Genomic DNA, 24,059 nt, shown 5'->3' with positions numbered 1-24,059 from the left:
AATGGACCTCATGCTTTTAATGACCCTGAATTTAATCCAACTCTTTCAGGCATTGGTGTAGGTTTGGTAACTATGACTGGAAGCAAAGTAGAATTGTTAGATTGTAAGCTTTAACGCTGAGTGGAGATCGAAGAATCATCTATAATTAATCCCTTTATAGAAGCTTGTTTACATTACCGGAATCAGATTCTTCATCAACTCACTATCTAAAGCAGCAGTTTCTGTTGGATTGTGATGGAGCTTTAGTATTCACTGGAACTTTGCTTCTTGAAACCTCAGATTGTATTGCGGGTACCTGCTGATTCAAACTTGAGAAGTCCGGCATTCTGCCTGCTCGCTCAGCAGTGTGCTTCAACGACTCTGCCAGCTTAAAGACAAATGCTTGGGCAGGAACCTAAGCGCTCTTCCATTTTAAGGCCTAAGAAAAGAGAACGGTTCTCTTTTCCTTTTGTCAGCAGCGTGTCTCCTGCCTAAAACATAGTGAGCAAAACTCAAGTATGCATGAATGTTACCGTGAACAATACTGAAATCAGGGTAAGACTTGCTTTGATAAGACTTCCGGAGGAAAACTTTATTCGACCTTCAACTGCTGGGTAAACTCTCTTCATTCTCTGGAGGTAACGGTAAACAACCTCAATATCGGGTTCACCTAAACAAACAAAACAGTGTTCTCTTCAGCAGCCAAGCTCTTAACTAGAATTTAAGAACCTGTCTAAAGTTGCAGTTTTAGCTCAAGTCTTGCAGCAAACTCTTTTCTACAGCGTGCCGTGCTGAATCGGTACCCATCAAGACAGCGCAGGGGTGTGGGCAGTTGTTTCTCGTGTATGGATAAAACATCCGTGGTGGTTTGTAGCCAGAATTCTTGGTAGCAAGCTCTTTGTGTTGTCTGGCATTTTGTTTGTTTGTTTTTCATCTGTTTGTTACAATGGTAACTTTCAGTCCTTTAGGTAGATTGAGATAGTCACCCACCTGTTTGGGGTAGGTAGAGTGCTACTGACCTGGCAAAGCTATTGCTTACAACTCTCCAGATTTAACTTTTCTTTTTTTTTTTTTTTGGAAGAATTTCTAGTGTGTGTGCTGCTGGATGCACACAAAGTATGATGTGGGTTTTCTGCAGTGGAAGACCCTCTTCAGTCACTGCTGTCAACAGTGTCATGAGCCCCTTCTGATCCAAACTCTTACAATCCCAAAGTGCAACACCTCCATCTTAAAAGTGATTACAGTTTTGCCCCTCTGCTATACTTAAAGGCTTTACCAGAACCTTTCAAGTTGATCCCTTTCAGTGTTCCTAATGATTTCTCCCTGAATTTATTGCTGCATACAAAGAAGCCTTCCCAAATTTACAAGCTGTAGGCTGAATTTGATTTAAAACACCAACCCCACCTGTAAGAATCAGTTTTAAATTGAAATACCCTCAGGAAACAAAAAACCAGTCTATAATGAAGATCTAAAAGGAATTGGTTTTTTTTAAATCATGCTTCTACCATTCAGAAGCAGAACGTAGGAAATAAAATTTCTGCAAAATGTAGGTGTGCTCCTAGAAGATGCTTTTTTCTTGTTTTAAATGCAGTGCTATGTCCTTTTTGTATTTTCAGAAATAATGAATATTAATCTAAATTTTTTTTCACATTTCCCTTTGTCCTAAAAGATGTACATGTCAATTGTACGAATGCTGAATTTCTAACACTTTGCACACAACTCTAGAGGATCTTACGACAGCACTGTAGAACACCCCCTTCCTACCTCTCTAGAGCGGTGTCTGTCATCGCCCTGCATGCTGCTGCCTGCAGAACTCATGACTCCCACGGCTTTTGGCAGGGCAGCTAACTCCCACAGTGCAAGTCAGCATCTTTCCTCTCGCCCTGTGTGGCTTGCCTGAGCTGCGTGTCCTTCAGTAGTAGAGGTGACAATTCCACTTTGCAAATACTTCTGAACTGTGGAAATTTAAGGTCTAAAGAGAACAGCACTTTTCTTTTTGACGCATTGTTTAGTAATGGGTACAAACACAAGGCAGCACATGTGGCATTCACTCTCTCTAGTGTGTTTTTTGCTCTTTTCCTGGTCTGTCATGACCTCAGAACTGCTCCCTAATCAGTGCTGAATTGCTAAGGCTCAGTTTCTCTTTGAAACTTTTGTGATTTAACTGAAAAAGAATACAGTTGCTGGCAACGACCAAAACTTAGCGCTCCAGAGCTGTCAGATTACAAGCAAATTTAATCTATTCAGTAAAAGCAAAAAGTCTGATATTTGTTCTATAGAAAAGTCTTTTAACTTTTGGGAATTGCTTGTCTGCTACCCTGTGGTGCCCGTACTTACCTTTACTGTATCCCAGATTTTTGTCTTTCAGCATACGATAGCCATCTCCTCCAAATAACATATAGGACGGAAGAGTCACGTTGTATATTTCATCCATCTGGAGTGGGACATAGGCTGGCACTCGGCAGGCTGTGCAAAGCACTTCTAAACTAACCACTCTGCTTCCTGGGGCTCTGGAGAGATCATAGACCACGCGGATGCCTACAAAAATACACATTTGAGTGCCACTTTGTGCAGTGCCTGCTGAAGATACAGGGCTAAAAGCAGCATCCTCCATCCTCTTCAGGGAATTCTTTAGGTGACCTTCCGTGACAAGAGGTTGTATCGTTCTGAATTACACCAGTTAATGCCCAATTTCCTTGCACGTTTCTCAACTTTCACGCAAGACAATTCATGACATTAGAGAAATGCCGAAGCACTGTCCCACCTCAGTTACTTATTGTCTGTTCTTGTCACTACTCTACTAGTCATGGGATAAAGAAAGATACTGCAAGATAAAAATACCTTTCCCTAATCATATGCTTTCTTATTCCCCTGGCTTGTTGGCTGAAATGACTTCTTTCAAAGCCAGCCAGGAACCCTAACTTAGCAGTTATTATGGATAATAGGTACTGTCTTGAAAACAGTCAGGCCAAGACTGAAAATTGTGGTTTCTACTCACTATAGAACCAACATTTCTCATTGTGAGCCTTCCACGGTCCAAGCCTGGGGAGAGTCAGGCCTCCAGAACTGCACTGCTGATCAGGAAACTGCATTGGCTGATCATCCAAAGCACAGAGGCTTTTCCAACACTGGTGTTTTTCCTTCTCTGCATCTTCTGTCCTGAACCCTTTCCAGAGCTCCTAGTTATTTTCTTTTTCTGTGAGAAGGCAGCAAGCAGAGGGGCTGCTGCTGCTTTACCTTAGTGATACCTAAGAATGTGGTAACTTACTGGTGAGTGCAAGACAGGGGTTCTGGGTTCTAGATCACATGGTAGGGGGGGGTGCTGCCCCCATCACCAGGCTACATGGGGGGAGAGGCATGGTGGGGTGGAAACCTGTCAGCTCCTGCTCTTGAAGTTTAGCTTTTCTGCCAAATAAACAATAAAATCTGCAGTGCATCACAGAAAGACCAGGAATAAACATGACTGTAGCCTAGTACATACACATCTGGACAAAGACACGGGTTCTGCAAATCAAGAAATGCATATGTTGTTAATATTAACTGTTCATCCCTAAACTATGTAGACATTCACTGGAGGAATTCCATAGCCCACTTGGACTAACTCTAAAACTGTTGGCAATCATTAGACAATGGCACAAAATTATTTTCATGAAGTTGGCGTTAACTGGCAGAGACACCCAGTCTGGGGTTTGAGGTAGACTGTCAGTGAAGAACTGGAAATCAGTTTATTATTACAGCTATACTGAATGGTATCTTCCTGTAGTTAACTGAAGGGTTAAACTGCTGCCATTACAGGTTGCTGAACCAACTGGGAGCCCTGCTTCTGCTGAAGGGAACGGCGATGGCCTGTGTGCTGCTGCAGCTCAATTAAAAATACACAGGATGCTAGTGTTAGGTGGCGGGACTAGGACGTGTGGCCAACTTGATTTCCATTCTCAAAGAGGTGTCTTGGTGTAATGCAAACAAGGCCAGCAGAACAGATAGATGGTTTGGAAAACTAAGAAGAGGAAGAAAGTAAACATACCTGCAACCTGCAGCAGCTCTCCAGTTCCTCTTCCATATCTGTGCACACTGTGCTCAAAAGCTTCTTTCAGAGTGGAGCCTTTTACCCTTAACAAATCAAAACGACCTCCAAATGGCAAAACAGACAGCAGATCTTCCATAGTGATGCTACCTGGGGCAACAAGAGTTTATTTACTACTTTTTTTGTTCAAGTTTACAAAATTATTGTTGTTTAACAGTGCTTTTTTTTGACAAGGAAAGTGGCAAATGCAATTTTAAAAAGTGAGGGCCAGTAAAAGTGAGATTCGCATATATTGTCCCAACTAAAGAACATGCATCTTCATCATCCAGCAAGTATCAAGGCCAGTAACTCTTCAGTTTGATGTAACTGCATGCATTACCATGCAAATAACACTACTGAGACTACAAACCACCACCCTACGATGAAGAAAGAGCTATCCTAAGTTAGCCAATTTTTTAATTGCTTTAGATTTACTCACACAGAACCACAGAAAGATTTAACTAAGCTGAAAAAGGTGTTGTCAGTTTTCATTTATGTAATGTCAGGAAAATAAAAACCGTAAAACCTTAGCATTCAGAAAAACCCATAAGGCTCCCCACAGCGATACCGAATGACCCTCTGCAGTAGGAGGTGAGGAATATCTACTGTCTTTCTTTGTTCCAAGGCAGCAAGGAGAGAGGGAAATTAGGAAAAGCGCGGTGAACAACAATGCTAGTAACTTCTCTTGATGTCAGGCTGAGTGTTGTTGTGCCCTAATGATGGATAACCATTTGAGAATGTTTGAAATCGCTTCCAAACACCGTACAAAGCCCATCAAAACAAGTTTGTACCTGAGGAATATCTACTGTCTTTCTTTGTTCCAAGGCAGCAAGGAGAGAGGGAAATTAGGAAAAGCGCGGTGAACAACAATGCTAGTAACTTCTCTTGATGTCAGGCTGAGTGTTGTTGTGCCCTAATGATGGATAACCATTTGAGAATGTTTGAAATCGCTTCCAAACACCGTACAAAGCCCATCAAAACAAGTTCGTACCTAACACTGTGTTTGGGCTTGCATGATAACTTGATCCTTCCTTCCTGATAAAGTTATCATCATTCAGCTTGTAATTTTACATACCGTTGGTACTCTGTTCGTCGATGGGTGACCGTATCCCGCCTCCGTTCAGGATGCACATTGAAACATGGTTCCATGACTTTCTATCCGGATGTCCGACATTCTCATAAAGCTGCCAAAGAAGAATGTTTAAACTGATTTTTAATCTTCACTTAGTCTAGTCTGGAAATTTACAGCCAATACAATCTGAGACTGTAAACAGACAGAAAGGTTTTGTATCTTCTTTGCTATTACCTTCAACCCCACTGTAAAATACTTAATTGTTAAAAAAATGCAAGGCAAACCACATTAAAATAAGTATTTTTCTTTTTTAAACTTTTAACAAGAAAAATATTTGCCTTTTCCTGCAATGAATTCTTGAACTCTCCCATCGTATGTGTATATATGACATGACGAGGGCAGGCCAGCTGAACAAAGGAAGGATGATTTATTGATTCCAACGACGGATAAAGACAAATGATTTGAGTATAGTTGGATAATCTGTAAGTGAAGAGGACCTTAAATATAGCCATACATTGAAAACAAGTAGGGGTATGTGTAACAATCTAGCTTTTGTTGTACGCTGCAGAGAATTAAGAGTTTTCGGCTTCTCTGACATTGGTTTTTAATATTTGGAATGATCTTGACAAACTAGAAAGACACAGAAGAGTGAAGAAACAGGCACACTAGATAGACCCAAAAGTCCACTCTGCACAGCAGCATGTCTCCAACAGAGGCATCCTTATGCAACGGACAAAATGGAAGGACAAGATAACGTTTGTCTGCGGCATCCTAAGTAGTAAAGAAAACGGAGATCAGGGTTTTACTCAGTTGCATAAAGGAACAGTGTTGCATAAGCCTACATGTTAATGCTCATATATACCTGAGTAAAACAGGAGGCGGCTGAGAAAAGAACAAGGATAATGGAAGGGATGGACTGGTTTCTGTATAGGAATGACTGGTTGTGATTCTTCAGTCTCACAAAGACAGACAGACAGGAAGGACGTAACAGAAGTCTATAAAATCAAGACGGGCATGTGGAGGCTGGCTAGAAATCACTGTGTTTTCTCATTTCAAGAATGATAGAAAACTGGTAAAGATTTGGTGAGTGGTAACAACGATGCTCAAAGACACAGGAAACCTGAATGGAGAATGATGATGTAGGCTTGAACTGTCTGACCTGGTAAAAAGACAACAGAAGGAAAAATATTTGAGAAGCCTGTAAAATCATGAATGGTGTGAAGAGGGTGGTCAGGGATCAAGCGTTCCAGTACTCTTTAATAGTGTTCCAGTACTCTTTACTTCCAGCTTTGATGGGGCTCTGTGCTGCTCACTGCAGCAGGGTTGGACTAGATGATCTTTAAAGGTCCCTTCCAGTGCAAAGCATTCTGTGATTCTGTGATTCCTTGGCCTCCTGCAGGCATCCAGCCAGGGGGCAGCAGGCTGCACACAGACAAAAGACCAAGGTCTCTGCAGGATGTGCAGGTCAGCAGTGGAACGCCCTGTCACCAGCTGCTGTGAAGGCTGAAGGCAGTCAAAGCGAGATGGGGCAAGGTCAGGGGAGAGAAGTGCCAGTGGGAGCTAGTAAATACCAAGACACCACTTCGGGCTTGGGAAGTCCCTGAGCTGCAATGCAAGCTGGGAGAAGGGGGAAGATTTGAGTACAGCATCTCCCCAGGCTTGTCCAGGGATACGCTCTTCTCTCACCATCCTCACTCAGTCAGTCTTGGAGACAAGATGTTGGCACAGTTGGTCCTGTCATCTCTTCCAGTCTGGCCACTTTTCTGCTGCACCCCTTTGCCAAGTGTTCGCAGCCTCTGAGCTGCAGGTGTATAAATGCTTTGTGGCTCCAGCTTAGTGATCATTTATTCCCTATGGCCAGATCCATAAGATAATCTGATGTTTGTAACTCATAATCAGTGAATGGATTGCAACTCTCCAGTCCCAAGCAGAGGCAGTTTAAAACGAGAGCTCACACAATACCGTTAGCAATTTCACAGCCTTTTCAGATTCGAGTTCCTTTAAAGTCCTTTGTAAAATGCCATCTGGTCTGTCAACCTTTTATTCTGAGATTTTTGGCCTGCTGTTGGAGAAGCATCACTGAACTAAATGGGCCTCTCTTCTGACCCAGTACAATTGTTCAATCAATCTGCATTTCTCAATCTCTACATTTCCCAGGACAACTCTTAAGTATTACAGGCAGTGGAACAGGCAGGTCTGTTTTTACCTTCATGTCCCTGAATGCGTGGGAGCAGACAGGAAAGCAAGTGTAGAACTGGTAAGAAAAAGAACATGAAGGATAATCCATGTATCTACTGATGACTGCAGATGGTTGTCTAGAGACACTGATTTAACTAAGGTAGAGTGTGACCTCCCAAGACAAAATGTATAGCAAGAAAATCTATAGAGTTCTGGAAGATTACAGAGTTACTTTCTTCAAACTTGAAAAGTGACAAAGCATTTGATCACATTTTTCAAATAAAATCATAAAAAAGTCTAGCAGGAAGAAAAAGCAAGGCACTGCAGGATTCCCAAGTGTTAATCTAATTTGGAAATCAGCCCATGAACTATGAATTATTTTATGGACAACAATAACAGCAAGCACATGCACAGATCAATACCTTTGGGGACATATCTAAATGAAAAGTCATAATTATTAACTGGCTCCTGACTTTGTGACAATGCAGTGGGACATTTATGGCAATGCTCATTTTCTGGGAACTAAAAACATTAGTGAATGTTTTTTCTGGGAGCACCCAAAGAAAATATTGCCGCTGTGGGATAGTAAAACAATGAAAACCAGTTAGTTTAAAAACTGGAAGTGACTTCTCATAAAGCGACCTTCCAGTGTTATGTGACTGTTAAAGCTCAGCGATACCTGACAGGATGCAGCAGGAGCCAGTGGCTCCTCTGGGCCAGGGTGCTGGGGGCTTTTACCTCTTCTGTGACTGCCTATGTGTATGGCTTTGCCCCCTTTTTGGCTTCAGCTGACAACTTTTGGACTCTTCAGGATACAATTTGTATCAATAATTTGGTAGAAAACTACCCAGAATTTCTTTTCTGGGCTAGTGCAGAGCCCAGTGAGTAATTACAGGGCAGAAGGTAAGGGCTGTGAGCAGGGTGGGAGAGGGGCAGGGGAGCTGAGTTCTCCTCCTTGCTTGAGGAATGGGCTCTTAAATCAGATGTGTTTTTTAAAATTGCAGCTTCAGAGACAGCTGCAAACAGGCCATTCTCTACATGACAATATGTGCAAAGAGTAAACCTCTCCTTACTCTATACAGCAAGACTCATTACAGCCTTGCTTCTGCTAGATCTTTCTAGGGATGCACTAGATGTTATGGTGTTGGAAAGCAGCACAGAGCCTGTGCACTGACAGCTCAGAGCCCATGGACATTTCATCTGACAGCTCCAGAGTAACACCTGGATGGGATTTCCTCCTCCAGTGGGAACATCTTACCACAGCATCGCAAAGCAAATTTCCCATGTTACATTCTTGGAAACGGCATGCTTGGCTTGTACCATTCAAGTAAACGCTAGTTTTCCCAATCTCTTCAGAATAATTCCCCAGGTGTTTCCTCCATTTTTCCACTTCTTCTTTAATGTGCTCATCTATAAAGTAGTATAAAAGTGTAAAGCAAGCTTCACGTGTATCTGGTATTAATGACACATCAGTGAATACAAAGCTTAGACAAAAACCCTGCTCTTCATGCTTCTAAAATGATACACTTTCCCTAAAGGCTCCTCAGGCAACATGCCATCTACACTCACTGCAGACAAAGCCAGTAAAGGAACAGGCAGGACAGGACAGTCAAGTGAACAAGCTATTCCTGTGCCACAGCAAGGTCATCTCCTCTACAACACTTTAACATATTATTTTTGCCCGGTCCTGATCTAAGGGTGCTAATGGCGTCTCTAGCACCGACCTTGACAGATGAGAGTTTCTGTACAATATTTTTTAATATACACGCAAATTTGGTCTCTATTTGACATCACGTTTGGATTTGTTTTCTAATTATAGCATCTTCTCCTTTAATATAGTGCTAAAAGAAATACTAGCTCAAATATCAATGTCAGGAAATAATGCCTTTCTAGAAATTAATTCCCTATGCACATCTGCCTGCCATGTACAAATCTAATTCTTTCAGAAAAAAAAGCAACGGACAGATACAAAGAGACTTGTATATACAGACTGATGATGTCACAACCGTTTTATATCAGCTATTAGTTTTAAGCAATTTGCCATGTAACTGTCAGCAAGAGCAACATTTATAGAACAAGAACACCTACGTATCTGAATTTTCACTTTTACTGACATCAGAGAGAGAATGTGAAGTCTCTTTACATCATGAAATTCCATTAACAGATCACTGAGAATAATGTAGTAAAATGAACACATAATTTGTAAAGGATTTATTTTATAAATACTCTGGTAGAACCTAGAAGGTCTGATAGAAACTCAAACAGCAAACACTGGACAAGAAACAAAATTAAAGAACCATCCCTGGGTAATTACAGAGCCAACACAAAGCAGGGAAGAGAGCTTAGACAGAGTTACAAACAGAAAGCAACTGATGGGCTCTCCTCCTCCCAGTTCCAGAGCTGAAACACTGGACGCGCTCAGCATTGGAAACAAGAAGCCGTGGGCTTTGTATATTATAATTGCACATTGCAAGAGCATTCCAATTTTTTTCTGGAGCATTTCCACTTTCCTATATTGTCCTAACCTCTGGAAGAACCCAGCCCCAGGAAAACAGTCCAAATTAGTCCTCATAATCTTTTAAATCATAACTACAGGGCTAGCTAAAATGGGCTCTGCTAAATGGTAAGGTAAGGTATCTATCGCCCGAGCTCCTACAAAAGGATTTCCAGTGATTTTAAACAGACAAAACATACACTGAACTTCTGCATATTCAAAGGCAACTGTTGGGAAAGAGAAACAGAGGCAAACGGGTACAACTGTAACACAGCCTGAACCCTACGCCAAAGAGAACTGCAAGCTCAGGAGGAACGCTGAGTTCTTCTTCCTTGTACTGTGTATTTAACAAAACAACACTTGAATCGTAGTGGAGTGCCGCAGGCAAATTCGAATGCCTAGACTACATACCTTCAGGAACACTGCTGTCCAGCAGAATGGGGTTTCCAACTGCTTCAACTACGTTTCCTTTCTCGTCAAATGTAACATTTAAATAACCGAGGTATTTTCCATAAGCATAAGCTTGTACAACTGGTACCTTCCTTCCATCATCTGAATCAACCATGAATGGATATGGGCCGTCTGGCTGTTCAGTAGAGGGTGGGGTGCCTGCATGAAACAAGCATGTAAAGCGGATCTTCAGCTCACGTGACTGTCAAGGAATTACTAGGATGACATTTCAAACGTTTCTCAGCCTTGAAAAACCCAAATAGGATATTAAGCTGAAACAATGCATGTGTTGGACGGCAAGGACACATTTGATTGGTCGGTTATGTTATTTCATAAAAGGCAATGTTGTTTTCAGGACTTGAGCTCCAATAACTGCCACAGTGTTTTTTAAGTTGTGGAAGCACACTCCTCCATGACATCATGTCACCATAACAACAAAGGAACTTTTCATTCCAGTTATTTCAATCTAAGCCTCTTGGTAATCCACACATGCCAGCCTCTGGCTGAAGAGTTTATTGTTAAGCCTTTCCGCTACATTATACTGCATCAGATAGAAAATGAGAATGTTGGTAAAACATACATAGGACCTCTCGATATGAAAAAGTCTAACCTATTTTTATGGATAATACACAGTCAGAATATCTGCAAACACTTCTATACGCAGTCGTGCATACACCCAACTGATTTTTTTTCACTATACCAAACCTCCAAAATTTCAGACAATTTACAGAGAAAAAGAGATCTCAGCTCTATCGGCACAAGCTACCACAGGATTTAGAAACCACAAAGGGCAGGAAAGTGGCCAGGAAAAGTACCCAGCAGATTGCTCATCTCAAGGGTATCAGCCTTCTCCCTGTCTCCTTGACAATATTATCTGAGCGGTATCACTACACCCTGTTAATCCTGTCATTACTTCTACCCCACTGTCAGCAAAGACCAAGGTCGGGCAGCTCTGAGAGGCATCACATGCTGTGTGGCAGGCACCACTGCAGAGAAGCCCCCAAAGCCTGCTGCTCGCCCCTGCCCCAAAACAGCGGCATTTCCCATCCATGTGTTGAGGAGAGCCGAGGTGCCAGCAGGGCATGAGCGTAGGACACCAGGCACAGAAGACATAGATCCGGAGGAAAGAAGGCTCTTCACTTCCACTGCTCACAGAACAAGCGGTTTCCTTCCATTTGCTATGATATCTTGTAAACACTAGTTTGTACAATAGATATGAAAACCTTGGCAGTCTGGGAAAGGAATGAGGAAAATCTAAACTGCAAGTCCACGGTCTGGGAGAGGGACAGAAGATGACAAAACAGAACAGACCAGTTGAAACCTGCATAAATCACAACAAACTCTGATAACGCAGTTTCTTTGTCAATTATCCACCATATATGGCAGAATTCCCACAAAAATCTTAAAGTGCTATTTCTTTGGCAACCGGTAGGACACGACAAATTCCACAAAATGGATCTTCTTAAGCTCAAGCCACATGCATAATAGCCATGAAAAATTATTAATCAGTTTTTGAGTATGTACGATTATTTTGGAGAAAATAATGAATATGTATGTAATCAGGTGATATAAGCTTTGGTTGGGGCAGCATACGGGGCGCAGGATTTGAGGAAAACAAACACAGACCCCATGCACCCAGCACTGCAAATAAAGAAAATGCCTGCTTCTTAATACTACATTGGTATGAAGGAGTTTTCCTTCCCATTTTCGGTAACACAATTACAGTTTTTTATGTGACATGAAATCCTGGGATAAGCAGCTTGAGAAATGTTCCTCTTAGAACTCCAGTATGATTTATATTTAACTCTAATCCCTCTGCTTCTCCAGGGAGAACAGCTATAAGAAACTACAAGCTGAAACAAATTTACCAGTGAATTAGTTTTTCTCCTTTCAGCCTGGCCAACAGAGTTGGATTCTTGACGGTGCCTCTTCACTATTCGATATGTATTTTGGGAAGAATTTAAGAAACTCTGTAGCTAACGAGAACTCTGCAGGATTTCTGCACGCAAAAGTGGCTTCGGGTTTTCTGGAACTAAAAAAGGACTTGGTTTTGATCTCTTGCCCTTGTGTAGTCCTCGAATGAACACAGCATTAGCAAGAGAAAGTTATGCTTTCTGGTCATCGTTGTAGTTTACATCAGCTGTGCGTGGTTTAGTGCTTGTCAACAGCTTTATTCATTGCTTACTTTCTGATACTAATATTTGCCTGCAGGATTAATTATGACCGCTACAACACTATTCTGTCATAAGATAGATGTGTTCCTTCTGAAACTGAGACAGCGCACCTTATCCTCAAGGAAAAACAGCTCTAGAACTCATGCACACACCTCAGTCAAAGTGTGAGACACTGTTTCATTACAAACGCACAAATTCATCCTGGTAACTGAAGAACAAGTTACACTTTCCTGTTTTCCTACCTATTTCACACTATGTCCAGAACATCCTTTCTGAAATTAAAATGCTCTCATCTAAAACTACCATTACTGTTTGAATCAGTTCTACGAAGTCAAAACACACCTGAACAAGTCAAGACAACATTTGCCACATAATCTGTGGATAAACTAGAGATTTGCAAATGTCTCAGAGACAGATAGGCTGGACTAGTCCAAAATTAGGCCCTTATATCAAAATATATTTATGGAGATGTCTCCACAGGCAGAGTGTCTCTCAACATCCATGACAGCCAGATATTCAGCTGACCAGCTGGTACATCTCCACTTAGAATGAGCTGAAATATTCTGCCAAATTCCTCTGACAGTTATCGATGACACCTCAATCAATCTAACTGAGAGCCTACAGGCTTAATGTAGGCATAGACACACACAGAGAGGCACCGAAAAGTAGATGTTTTACTCTACGGTCAAATCACCTCCACAGATGCAGCTATTTCATTGTGAGTGCTGGCTGACAACTTTGACTCAGAAGGGAACGGTTTACAAATGCACTCATGCTGCTCCTGGATGGATCAGCAAGTGCTTCGCAACGTGTGGAATAAAAATTATACTCAGATCACATTCTGCCAAAAAACATACTTTGACTAAATAAGTGGACAGACATTTCTTGGTGTATCTGCCCCAGATTGTTATTCTGTTATGCTGAAAAATGCTGCTAGTGGGCAGCAGGCTGCACACAGACAAAAGACCAAGGTCTCTGCAGGATGTGCAGGTCAGCGGTGGAACGCCCTGTCACCAGCTGCTGTGAAGGCTGAAGGCAGTCAAAGCGAGATGGGGCAAGGTCAGGGGAGAGAAGTGCCAGTGGGAGCTAGTAAATACCAAGACACCACTTCGGGCTTGGGACGTCCCTGAGCTGCAATGCAAGCTGGGAGAAGGGGGAAGATTTGAGTACAGCACATCTGCTCTTCTCTCACCATTCCCTCTTGGTTACTCTTGGAGAAAAGATGTAGAGTGGTCCTGTCATCTGTTCCAGTTTGGCCACTTTTCTGCTGCACCCCTCTGCTAAGTGTTTGCAGCCTCTGAGCTGCAGGTGTATAAATACTCTGTGTCATAAGTTATTCCCTGAGGCCAACTTCAAGAAATATTCTTAATTGTTACTAGATAACTGTAGCATGCAAGTGTTTCTCTTTAACAAGTGGGATAGTAAAAGGTGAGAACCTGAACGAGACAAAAAAGGTGTGGGAACATGAGAAGAGATGAGTAGGAAGAGGAGAGGATGAAATGGACAGTGCAAATCCTTTAAGTGGCTAAGTTCCTAGGGTGCATGGTACTATGCCTGAGACAGGGGCACAAGCTAAATATTGCTGAAGTTTACAGAGAGAGTTCCTGTAATACTCTCAATGAATTAATGAAGTTTCTGCTAAATTTAATGAGCTGCCTTTGATGGTTTAAAAAAAAAAAACCCCAGCCTTTCTTGTATCCTTACACACTAGCACAGGGAAGACAGCAGCACTGGAGAAGCTGCTGATGGCAGGTTCCACCTAAAGTAGCATCACTGTGGAAGAAATCAGATCAGTAGTGTTCATCTCTGGAATGATGTCTATCTCTAGGGGAAAGGAGAACAAATTCAGAGGTTAAAGGAGGGACTGAAAAAGACAGAGGAAACTTGGGAAAAGTTTTTTTAATGACAGGACTAATGGAGAGCTATGAATGCAGAATCAGATTTTAAGGAAAATCAGCACTTTAGGGATCACTTTTGAAGCCTTATATGAGTGATTTTTTTTTAAAGTCATATACAAGTTTAAATGTAAACATCTTATTTACTCCTTTACGTGTGTGAGCTTGAAACAGGTACAATATGTTTGGCAGTAATTTACTGGCATTACTATCTTTGTTCCTCTGTCCTGCTTTGCATAGGTCACCTTGAACATCCACAGCATGAATGAACCGTTCAGTGAGTTAGGGCATTCTTGCTGACAGTGGGTTTTAAATCCTTCCATGGAAGTTATGGATAGGTACCAGCTACTAAACTGGCCCAGCATAACCATCAGTAAGCTATATTTGCCAAAGTCCTCTGAGTTTAAGAAGAAACAATCAGATTTGATTTAGAAGCAACATTTTAGAAAGAAGTAAAATACCTGTATAGAGAAATGTGTTTGTATGTCCTCCAATTACGACATCCACTCCTTTCACTTTCTGAGCAATATTCTTGTCCACGGTAAAACCAGAGTGTCCTAGTGCAATTATTTTGTTCACTCCCATAGCAGTAAGTTCATTCACTTGTACTTGCAATGCTTCAATTTCATCTTCAAAGGTTATATCCTCCCCTTAAAAAATAAGAACAAACATAAATGTATTTACAAACTGACTAGTTTAAAAACAATAATATAGTTTGTATCAGATACTTTGTTGTATAATTAATGGAACTTTGAATGTCAGTGGCTTTCAAATGTCCTCAGCTGGTTCAAGCTCCTGATCTGATCTGATGTTCTGCAGTCTCTCGGAAGCACTTGTGTGCTTAGACTAATACAACATTCCTGCACTGAGCTGCATGTACTTGCTTATACTAAACAAGTTGTAACTCCATTAAAAAAAAAAAATCCAATCACATCAACTGTGGAATCAAATACTGAATGTCTTTTATTATTTAGCTAAAGAAAGGAAACTAAATATGTCAGTAAATGTTTGAGTATAAACACTTGTATTGTACATCAAAACCTTTTTTCTTCACAAATTGTATTACTTTGAGATCTTCTATCTTCTCCTGAGTTAAATATCTCTTTTTACTCCACACTCATTCTTCCACTACCCCCCCCACCTCAGTTTTAAACAGCAGCTTCTTCGAACTCCTGCACTAAACTATAAATTGCCTTTTTGTACAAATTATCTCACCTAATGTGAACCACTCTCAGTAATATCAACACAGCACAGCACGCAACTGAGCTACCAATCTGACATGGGAACATAGAAGAACAGAAAGTCTGGAAAGGAGAAACGTTTTCCAGACCACAGCGTTGGGAAATCACAATATTTCTGCAAGGCTTCTGTGCTCCCTGAAATTATTCTAACATGATAAACAGTTACCAGAGCACTGGACAAACATGTGCTTTTATTCTGGGCACAGTGTTTTGGGTCATGCAAAAGGACTTCCTATGTAAGAGGCTAATTTAATTGCCAAAGTTTTAAGAACAGACTCAAGGAACTGCAATCCTGAACTTCCCAGTGAAGACAATTGAGTAACATTTCTACCAACTACCCCTCTACCTAACTCCTCTCCTGCCTGCAGATTTTTTTTTCAAACCATTTTGAAATATGACTTTAAAGTCAAAACATTTACATTATTTTGTAACAAAGGCAGGAGTGAAACAAATTCACAATCCAGTGCAAAATGTCTCAGGAAATGAAGAGGAAGCTGCTACAATGGAAGAGATAAAAAAGGGTTACATAAATTGGTTCACCACCACACCCACTGAATAGTTCTGTTACTGCCAGAGGGAATCTCTGCACTGCATATTGCAGAGTAAATTGTGCAGTGCATCCCGACGTTTTCTTCCGTTAGACCTCTTCTTAGAATCAGTCATAAGTTAATTGAGTTTGGAAGGGACCTCCAGAGGCCATCTAGTCCAAAACCCACTCAAAGAAGGAGCTCAAAGTCAGATGAGTACGCTTAGGGTTTTGTCTGAGCAAGCTGAAATTCCACAGCTTCTCTGGGCAAACTGTTTCATGGCTTAAATGGTCTTACCATGAAAGTGTTTTCCCTTACGTCCCACCATAATTTCCTGTGGTACTACTTGAACCCATTGTTTCTTGTCCTTTCTCCGTGCAGAGTCTGTCCCTGTCTTTTTTACAAACCTCCTTAAGACAGTGGAAGATTGCCCTTAATTCCCCCTTGCCCTTCCCTCTCCAGACCGAAGGAACCCACCGGCTTCAGCCCCTCTTTGTATATCCTCGTGTTTGACAAAAACTGGGCCTGATGCAGAGCTACTGGCTGAGGAGAAATCCGAGAAATGGTCCTCGAGCGCAGCCCCTTCACGTGCTCATCTCGCCACCCATGGACCAACTACAATAGCCACGCACACCTTGGTGTGGGGACCAGTTCTGTAAAGACAGCTGAGCTTTCTAAACGAAGAGCAAGTCACCGACCAGCTGTGCCAGCAGGCTGTTGCCTGCAGACTGACTTCTCTCATGGCATGCAGTCAGGTGGCCCATGACAACCAAGCTCTCCCCGTCAGCACCAGCTGTTACCCATCCCGCACAGGCTTCTTGCACCCCCTTTCCATGACCTAGTCAAGGCATCTGCCACAGCTTCGTATCCTAGTCATCTCAGCACTTCATCTAATTGAGCTGAAATGCATCAGCAGGTTCAAAAGTTATTCAGCAGGGCACTTTAAGAGCAATTACACAGCACTCATTTCTCCACAAAACCAGGCAAAAAGCAATATGCTGCTTAGGACTCAACTGCACATTTTTCAAAACAATCTGAATTGAAATAAAGTGCTTATTCAAGAGGTAGTTATTGCTCATGTCAGTATTTCTCTTTCAAGGCATTAAACTGATGTGACACCTTCTTCTCTTTTTAGATGGGATAGAGTTTCAGGTAAAACATCCACACAGTGCTATAAATGAACAAGGGAAAAGAACTGGCTGTGTGGTAAAAGTATTGTGCAATCTAGCCAGAATAAAGTGGAATAAATGAAATTTAATAATCCATCTTAGAAAACTCTGCCAAGTTGATAGTTTTAATAAATATTTTGCTGCTTATTGGGTTCCAGAGAAAGCAGCTTTGGGTTTCCACATATGCAAAGAGTGTGGACAAAATGAGATATATTGTTTCATACACATTTGGTGCTATGTAGCATCTCTCAGGACATATAAAGATATTAACTGTTTTGTGGAATTTACAACATCATTCCCCTCCAAGACTCCTGTTCTTGGCAGGCCCCGGCTGCCCCGTGCCCGGGTCTGTGATGTCCAGAGGCAGAGCAGCGACTCTTTCACGGGCACCCCCTTGCCATGGGGAAGGAGCTTGCATGCCCTTGTGAGGTTGAGAGCTGTGCTGGTGGTGGCATGTGCCTCCGGTGGGGTCTCCCAAGCCAGACAGGTCTCAGCTGAAGGGTCAGACAAAGTGTGTCCACGGGCAGGATGGGCTCACTAGCCTTCGGGCAGCCATCCTAGGAGAAGGACAACTCTGACTCCAAACCCGGGCAGATGGAGCTCGTTTAGCCTTGTAAGGCATCCATCATCTAAGAGAAGGACACTCTAACCAAACCTACGACCCGAGGACTTCGCTGTCACCGTCCAAGCTCGCTAGGCCCTGGCAGATGAACCTCAGGTGTAAAGGGTGGAGCCAGTTCTGCGCACGCTGCGCCTCACCTAAAAAATCCACCGCACAGGACCAAAGGGTGCACTCATCGCTTGCAGTGAGCGTGGGAAAAGCCCTTCCCAGATCTTCGTTGGCAAAGCCAAGCCACGATGATGATAGTGACAACATCATTGCAGAACTAGAGCAAGTGAGTTGGTATCATCCAACACTACAAAGATGGTCTTGGGATTATCTGTGCAAAGTACAGAGGCAACTCTGTGTGCCAAGTTATGAACAACTATTGCAGGTTGTGGAAAAACTGGCTGGGCATTCAGCTGAGATACAGCAAAACAGAGTAGAACTTTGGTACGACTGCCAATTGGCTGCAATCTATAAATCGCGCTAGGAGTTCCCCATCCGTATGGTTTCCAGACAGTAACATCAACAGTACCTTCAGCGGAGATTAGTTGTTCCTTCACAATGGAAACTCTGAGATTTAAGGACTGTTTGAGTATGTTAATAGCTGTTTTAAGCAGACTATGAAAAGTACAAGTTGTGATTTCATAATAGTGTGAACGTTACTATCAAAATATGAAATCACACTCACAAAAGATTTCCACAGGAAGCAGTCATGTAGGAATTCACAATTCAGCATTTTCAAGCATCCTATTTGCCTTCAGAATGCCCTAAGATTGTACAGCATGCCAAAGCAATTGCTGCAGAGTCTGAGAAAACAGAATCATCCAGAAGTGTGTAGAAAAGCAAGGTGCTGAATTATAAAGTCACCACGTATCTTATTAAATGAATTAAGGAATTAGGTTGATAATTATTTTGCCCCTGACCCACCTCTGCCATGATTTTATCAGTCCGAAGGACTGCTAGGTCATAGGAGTTAAATATTAACACATTCGGAATTCACATTTTCAAAGTTTCTAAATACTCCTCCACACACTGAGAAGGCGAAGTGGAAAAATATAAAAACCTCTGATTACTATAAATGTTGCTGTTAGAATTTGCCCTGCTCATTGCTCAATTCCACTGTGGGCTGTACTTAGCTTAGGGCTGCTTCAACTCCATCTCTGAAGCTAACAAGCTCTCCTTTTAACGCTGATTTTTTCTAGTTGTGGTCTCTGTTATAATGTCCCAGCATACTGTGGCATTCAATGTGATGTCCAGATGTTATTGGAAAAGTACTTAAATGCTTCAGAGAAGCATTTCAACACTATCTGGATTTTTCTCAGTACATTTATTTGCAAAAAGTTAATTTGATGACCTCAGCGCACTAGCACAGTTGCTGGAAGAAGAGCTAAGATCTATTTTATTAATCCTGATTGAAGAACAATATTACCTGTCTGCCCATTTTTCAAACTCAGTGTGATGTCAGATGGTATTTACCCCCATGCCCTCAAGCACAGGTGAAATTCTATTGCCTACACAAAATACAGATCAATTTTATTTTTCATTGAGAAAAAAGAGAAAGGACTCCAAAAATGAAAAAGAAGTGAGATACAGAAGTCTGTGCTGACCTCAGATGTCCACTTCCAGATGGTTTAAACATACAGCAAAGGAATTAAAAAGCACAGAAGGAATAGCTTTATATTCTAATACTTCCTATTAATACTGAATATTCTTTTTCTCAAAAAAGCTACATAATACTTCTTTATTATTAAGCAATAGAACAAGAAATAATCATATTAAATCCTTTTTCAATGTGGAAAATGTTTAAAACTGGTGCTTTTGGCATCCCCATTGCAAAAACCAGGGAAGAAAGCTTGATTTTGTCAGAGGGAGGCAGAGCTTTGAGCAGGCAGTGACTCAGATCTCCTACAGCTGATTTAAATGTGTTTCTCATTCCACTAGAGCATTTCATTTTACTAAAAACTAAAAAGCCCGCTTGACAAACCAAAACCCCTTAAATGTTGGAAAAAATAGTCAGAAATTGAGAAGGCTTTTTCCTCATAAATTCTAATTTTACTCATGAGTGAAGCAATTGTGTTCATGGCTGAATGGGTGTTCCTTCTGTAGTCTAATTTCTGGAAATATTTGAGAAGCTAAAAACATCTTGGGCAACTTCTTCAAATAACACATATGAAGCTCTTCTTGCTTTTACTAGAGCTTGAACATGGAGGCATCCAAGAGCAAAATTTCAACACACACAGCTATTTCTCGCTTTGAACACATTTCACTCTAGAGACAAGCCGTATTAATGTTTTAACATTTGTTTAAAGGCATAATAAAAAAGAATACAAATTTAAAACCCCAAACAATAATAAAAACCCCAAAACACCACCCAGCTCTCCTACAATCTCACTGACCTTCTTATATTCTTAGATGATTCAGTGATGCTAAATAATGCAAGTCTGTAAGAAAGTGGCTTTTGATGTTAAAAGGCATCCTCCAGTTTAAAAATCAGGCACTTACAAAGTTGAATAATTCACGTAAATACTGATAAAACAACAAATTTCTCACTTTGCAGCTGAAAACATTTGTCTTTGGATTCAAACAAGCGGGCAAACAATAAAATAGTAACAAGGGATATAAACTTATGTACTAAAAAATAACATACCTGGCTGCGAAAGAAAAGAAGTTTCCTTTGTAGTGTAGCCAACAATTCCTATTGATTCCGAGTCAAAATGTACTATTTTAAAAGGATTAACATATTTCATCATTTCATTCCCCAGTGGGGTCTTCCCCTTAAGGTTTGCACTCAGGATTGTAAAATTAGCATTTTTAAGAAGAGGATCCAATAATCCGCTCACACCTTCATCAAACTCATGATTCCCCAAAGCCTGTGAAAAGCAAGAAGAAAATGTAAGACCCTACCTCCAGTATTCAGTCTAAATACTCTCATAAATGATATACAAGGTATGGCTGAGAAAACAAAGTCTGCGTTTCAGGGAAGAAAACCCTATCATGTCTAAAACATCACATTCCTGTTTCTGAGGAACACAGAAATAGGGTTTTTTTTAAGTTTAGGCTTTTGTTTTTCAGACTCTCTTGTATCAATACAGATGTGAAGGTTGAAATCTAAAAATAATCTAAACAAGTGTTTGCAATCATGCACCAGATTAAAATCCACTGGTTTTTCATCCTGTAACTGCAGGAAAGAGGATGAACAATAACCACAAAGGTAAACGTGTTTTGTGTATGGACAATACATTGTTTAAAAAAATGCTGAAGAAAATGTTAAATGCCAATGACAATATTTGTTATCTTTAAATACAACATGCATTTTAAGAGCTTGTGCTTGGACCACAGTTTTTAAAACATATTTAATTCACATATTTAATTTAGTAAGAGTTCTGGCATGTTTTAACATGTAACAGGAAAGCAGTATTTTCTTCTAGTCATCACCACTACGTAGCGGAAGCCCTAATGTTTGTCGGCTTGGGACAATCCGTAGTAGGTGGATGCAAACATGCAGGTGTGTGCAAAACACTGATGTGCTAAGACTATCACACAAAAAGAACAGTTTATTTGGTTATTAAACAAAAACGGACTTTCTCCTATGCATTCATCATCTAAAAAGGCTTGTATACCTCTCTGATCGACTGAGAAAAACAGCCCCTATGTGTTTGTTCCAACTTTTGTTCCCCAAACTCATTATATCAACCCTGACCATGTTCCAGCCCAAGTAAGACCCTGAAGCCACTGGTTGGCAGTGTCTTTCTTTTTGAGGAGACAAAGACTCCCGGCTCCTCAGATCACCAGAGGCAGATAGTAAATGTCCCTGTGGAAAAACCAGGGTATCGGCAGTAATTTGCATTGGCAACCAACTGCTCCTGCTGACGCTAGTGAGAACAGTACTCACGCCCCAGGGAAGGAGCCAAATTTTCTGCATGCTACTGCAGCAATTTTTCAAAAGAACTGAGAACTATTTTTTATATTTTCTTCCCTGACTTGGGAAGACACAATGCACTCCAACTATATTCCATTTTTAACCATATTCCAACTGCAATCTAATTTGCTGGGGAAAAAAATCATAAAAGGAATAACAAACTTATTTTGATACTGATTAATCTTCTGAAAAGATGTCCCCAGATGGGTAGAACATCTCAGAATGATAACAAGCTATTTCCTTTTGACTGATGCATATGCCTTGTTCCTTCTAAATATGCAGTTAAACCCCTCCTCCAAAAGGCTGCAATGAGATAAGAAGTTGAACTGAATCTAACTGCCACCAGCTTGTGAAAAAAACCCGACCAACCACTTATGAAACCTTGTTTCTCTTGGCTTTGTCTCTTGGCTTTGCGTTATTTCATGTCCATTAGGGTACAGGCTTTGATCAAAACTTTTCCCATGGTGTGGGTGGTTATAAAGTCTCTCGTTCATGTGAAATCACTGGTGGCTAATAATACAGTTTTATTTTTGATGCAGCTTCTCCTCTGGGGAGGAGGACATGGACCGTTTGGGGTTCCTCTATCTAACCACCCTTATGCCCAGAGCTTCTAGGACTCTGCACCTGTGCAATATCCCTTCATCAAAATCTATTGGCCAATGTAAGAGGGGGAATAAACAGAAATATTCAGGCACACAGCAAGTGATCATATAATCCTCCTTTTCACAAGAAACCGGGTTAAAAATATCTCAAAATCAGGATACAAATTAACAGAAGGATGCAACTTTAAAACTGGAAGACTTTTATCACCCCTCCAATTACTATCTTTTTGGTACTTAACTTGGACTTTGGTTTTAATTACACCAAAAAGCAAGGCTAGTGCCAAGAAAACATGGATGGCAATACCTAGCTAAACAGGAGAAAATGGGCTTGAGATGATAACAGGCATAAATGGTAACAGGGCAAACCTAAAAGAGGAAATTTGTCCCATTTGTGGAACAAACCTCTAACACCGCCAGGCTGCCTTAAATCCTCCTACAGCTCCTGTCCCTATCCTGTAACAACTTCTATGACTCATGTCCCTTCCCTCATCTTGTTTGCCAGTCCTACTCCACTTCTAACTGTTTCTGTAATCCCACCCATTCGGTTAGGGATGTGACTTCCCAAATCTTGCTTAAAGAAACACTACCTCACCCTTTTGCAGTGTGGCTCTTACCTTGCTCCCTGTGCCTCTCCAGCCACCATCACCACTGCCTGGTCCCCATGGTCCACAGACAGAAGAATCTAAAAGGATGCTGCAGCGCTCCTCAATGCTCAGCAACTCTGTCCTCAGACTCTTTGGTAGCAGAGAAAGGTGCTGAAGCCTCTCTCTGTAGCTTCTCCAGTCTATCCTGTCCCCTTCTACCCACTGACAATATTCAAATTATAATATGCAGCACCTCCGCAGAGAGCAAGTGGTTGACTACTTCACCTAAGGCATTAGAATCCAGTACAAGCCTCTGGCTATCCAGTATGGTGTGGAATTATTTTTTTAACTTATTCTGATGAAAAAAAGACCATGGGACCTCCTAAACAGTCCGCAGATGCTTCCTACGTAGCATGTTTCTAAAACTGAGAGCTAGTTCTGCACTGCTGATTTTGCCTGAAAGAATTTCTTCTTGCGATATGATCAAGAACTGTACAAGTTCCCGGCCTGCCCAGGAGCCAGTTAAACCAGCAAACGCGAGGCTGAGAAATGACAGCCAGCAGCAAGCTTTGGGAAGAAAGGTAGGAAAAACCACTCTGATCTATTTCTGCACTTCAGAACCCCAAAGTGCTCTCCAGCTTTCAGTCAGGATGAGTCACGAATACACACAGTCTCCCCAACACCACCAGGAGGAAAAACCCTGTCACTGTTAGTTTTACTGTAAGGAAAGCGTTCATTAGTTCACTAGGCCATGCGAGCAGGGAGCAATATTCTTCTCAAATCTGTCTGGCATGAAGGGTGTCTAGCCTAGGAGAGCGCCCTGGGGCATCCCTTTCCCTTCCATAGCTGTTCAGAGACAGAGGGAAGAAATGGGTGAAGCCATTTTTACCTGGGAAAGGAAAGTGCAGTCCTTTCCAGAAAAAGAAGATGATGACAGAGTATGTGATACACAAAAATTTTCCCCTCAAGCTGTCAATTGGGATTAAATAAATACGCAGTCGCTCTCAATCAGCAGTGATCCCCAAACATGACTTTAATCTCTCTCCTTTCTGAGGTTGTATGTGAGAAAAATACCCCAGGGTAATTCTCTACATATGAATAGGCT

General features: G+C 41.4%; 1 protein-coding gene across 1 annotated transcript; it reads right to left on the bottom strand.

Annotated features, from left to right (window-relative positions):
* Positions 1–491: 491 nt before the first annotated feature.
* On the bottom strand, positions 492–20,781 carry NT5E (5'-nucleotidase, ecto (CD73)). The gene is given in 9 exon segments (XM_010141846.1): positions 492–649; positions 2,317–2,517; positions 4,004–4,153; positions 5,118–5,226; positions 8,551–8,702; positions 10,198–10,395; positions 14,767–14,955; positions 20,497–20,724; positions 20,727–20,781. Coding segments are annotated over 9 exon segments (1,440 nt in total).
* Positions 20,782–24,059: the final 3,278 nt, after the last annotated feature.

This window comes from Buceros rhinoceros, unplaced genomic scaffold (assembly GCF_000710305.1).
Source record: "Buceros rhinoceros silvestris isolate BGI_N320 unplaced genomic scaffold, ASM71030v1 scaffold4958, whole genome shotgun sequence".
NCBI lineage: Eukaryota > Metazoa > Chordata > Aves > Bucerotiformes > Bucerotidae > Buceros > Buceros rhinoceros.
Note: the sequence above shows the minus strand (reverse complement) of the source record. Positions and strands in the feature narration are given on the sequence as shown.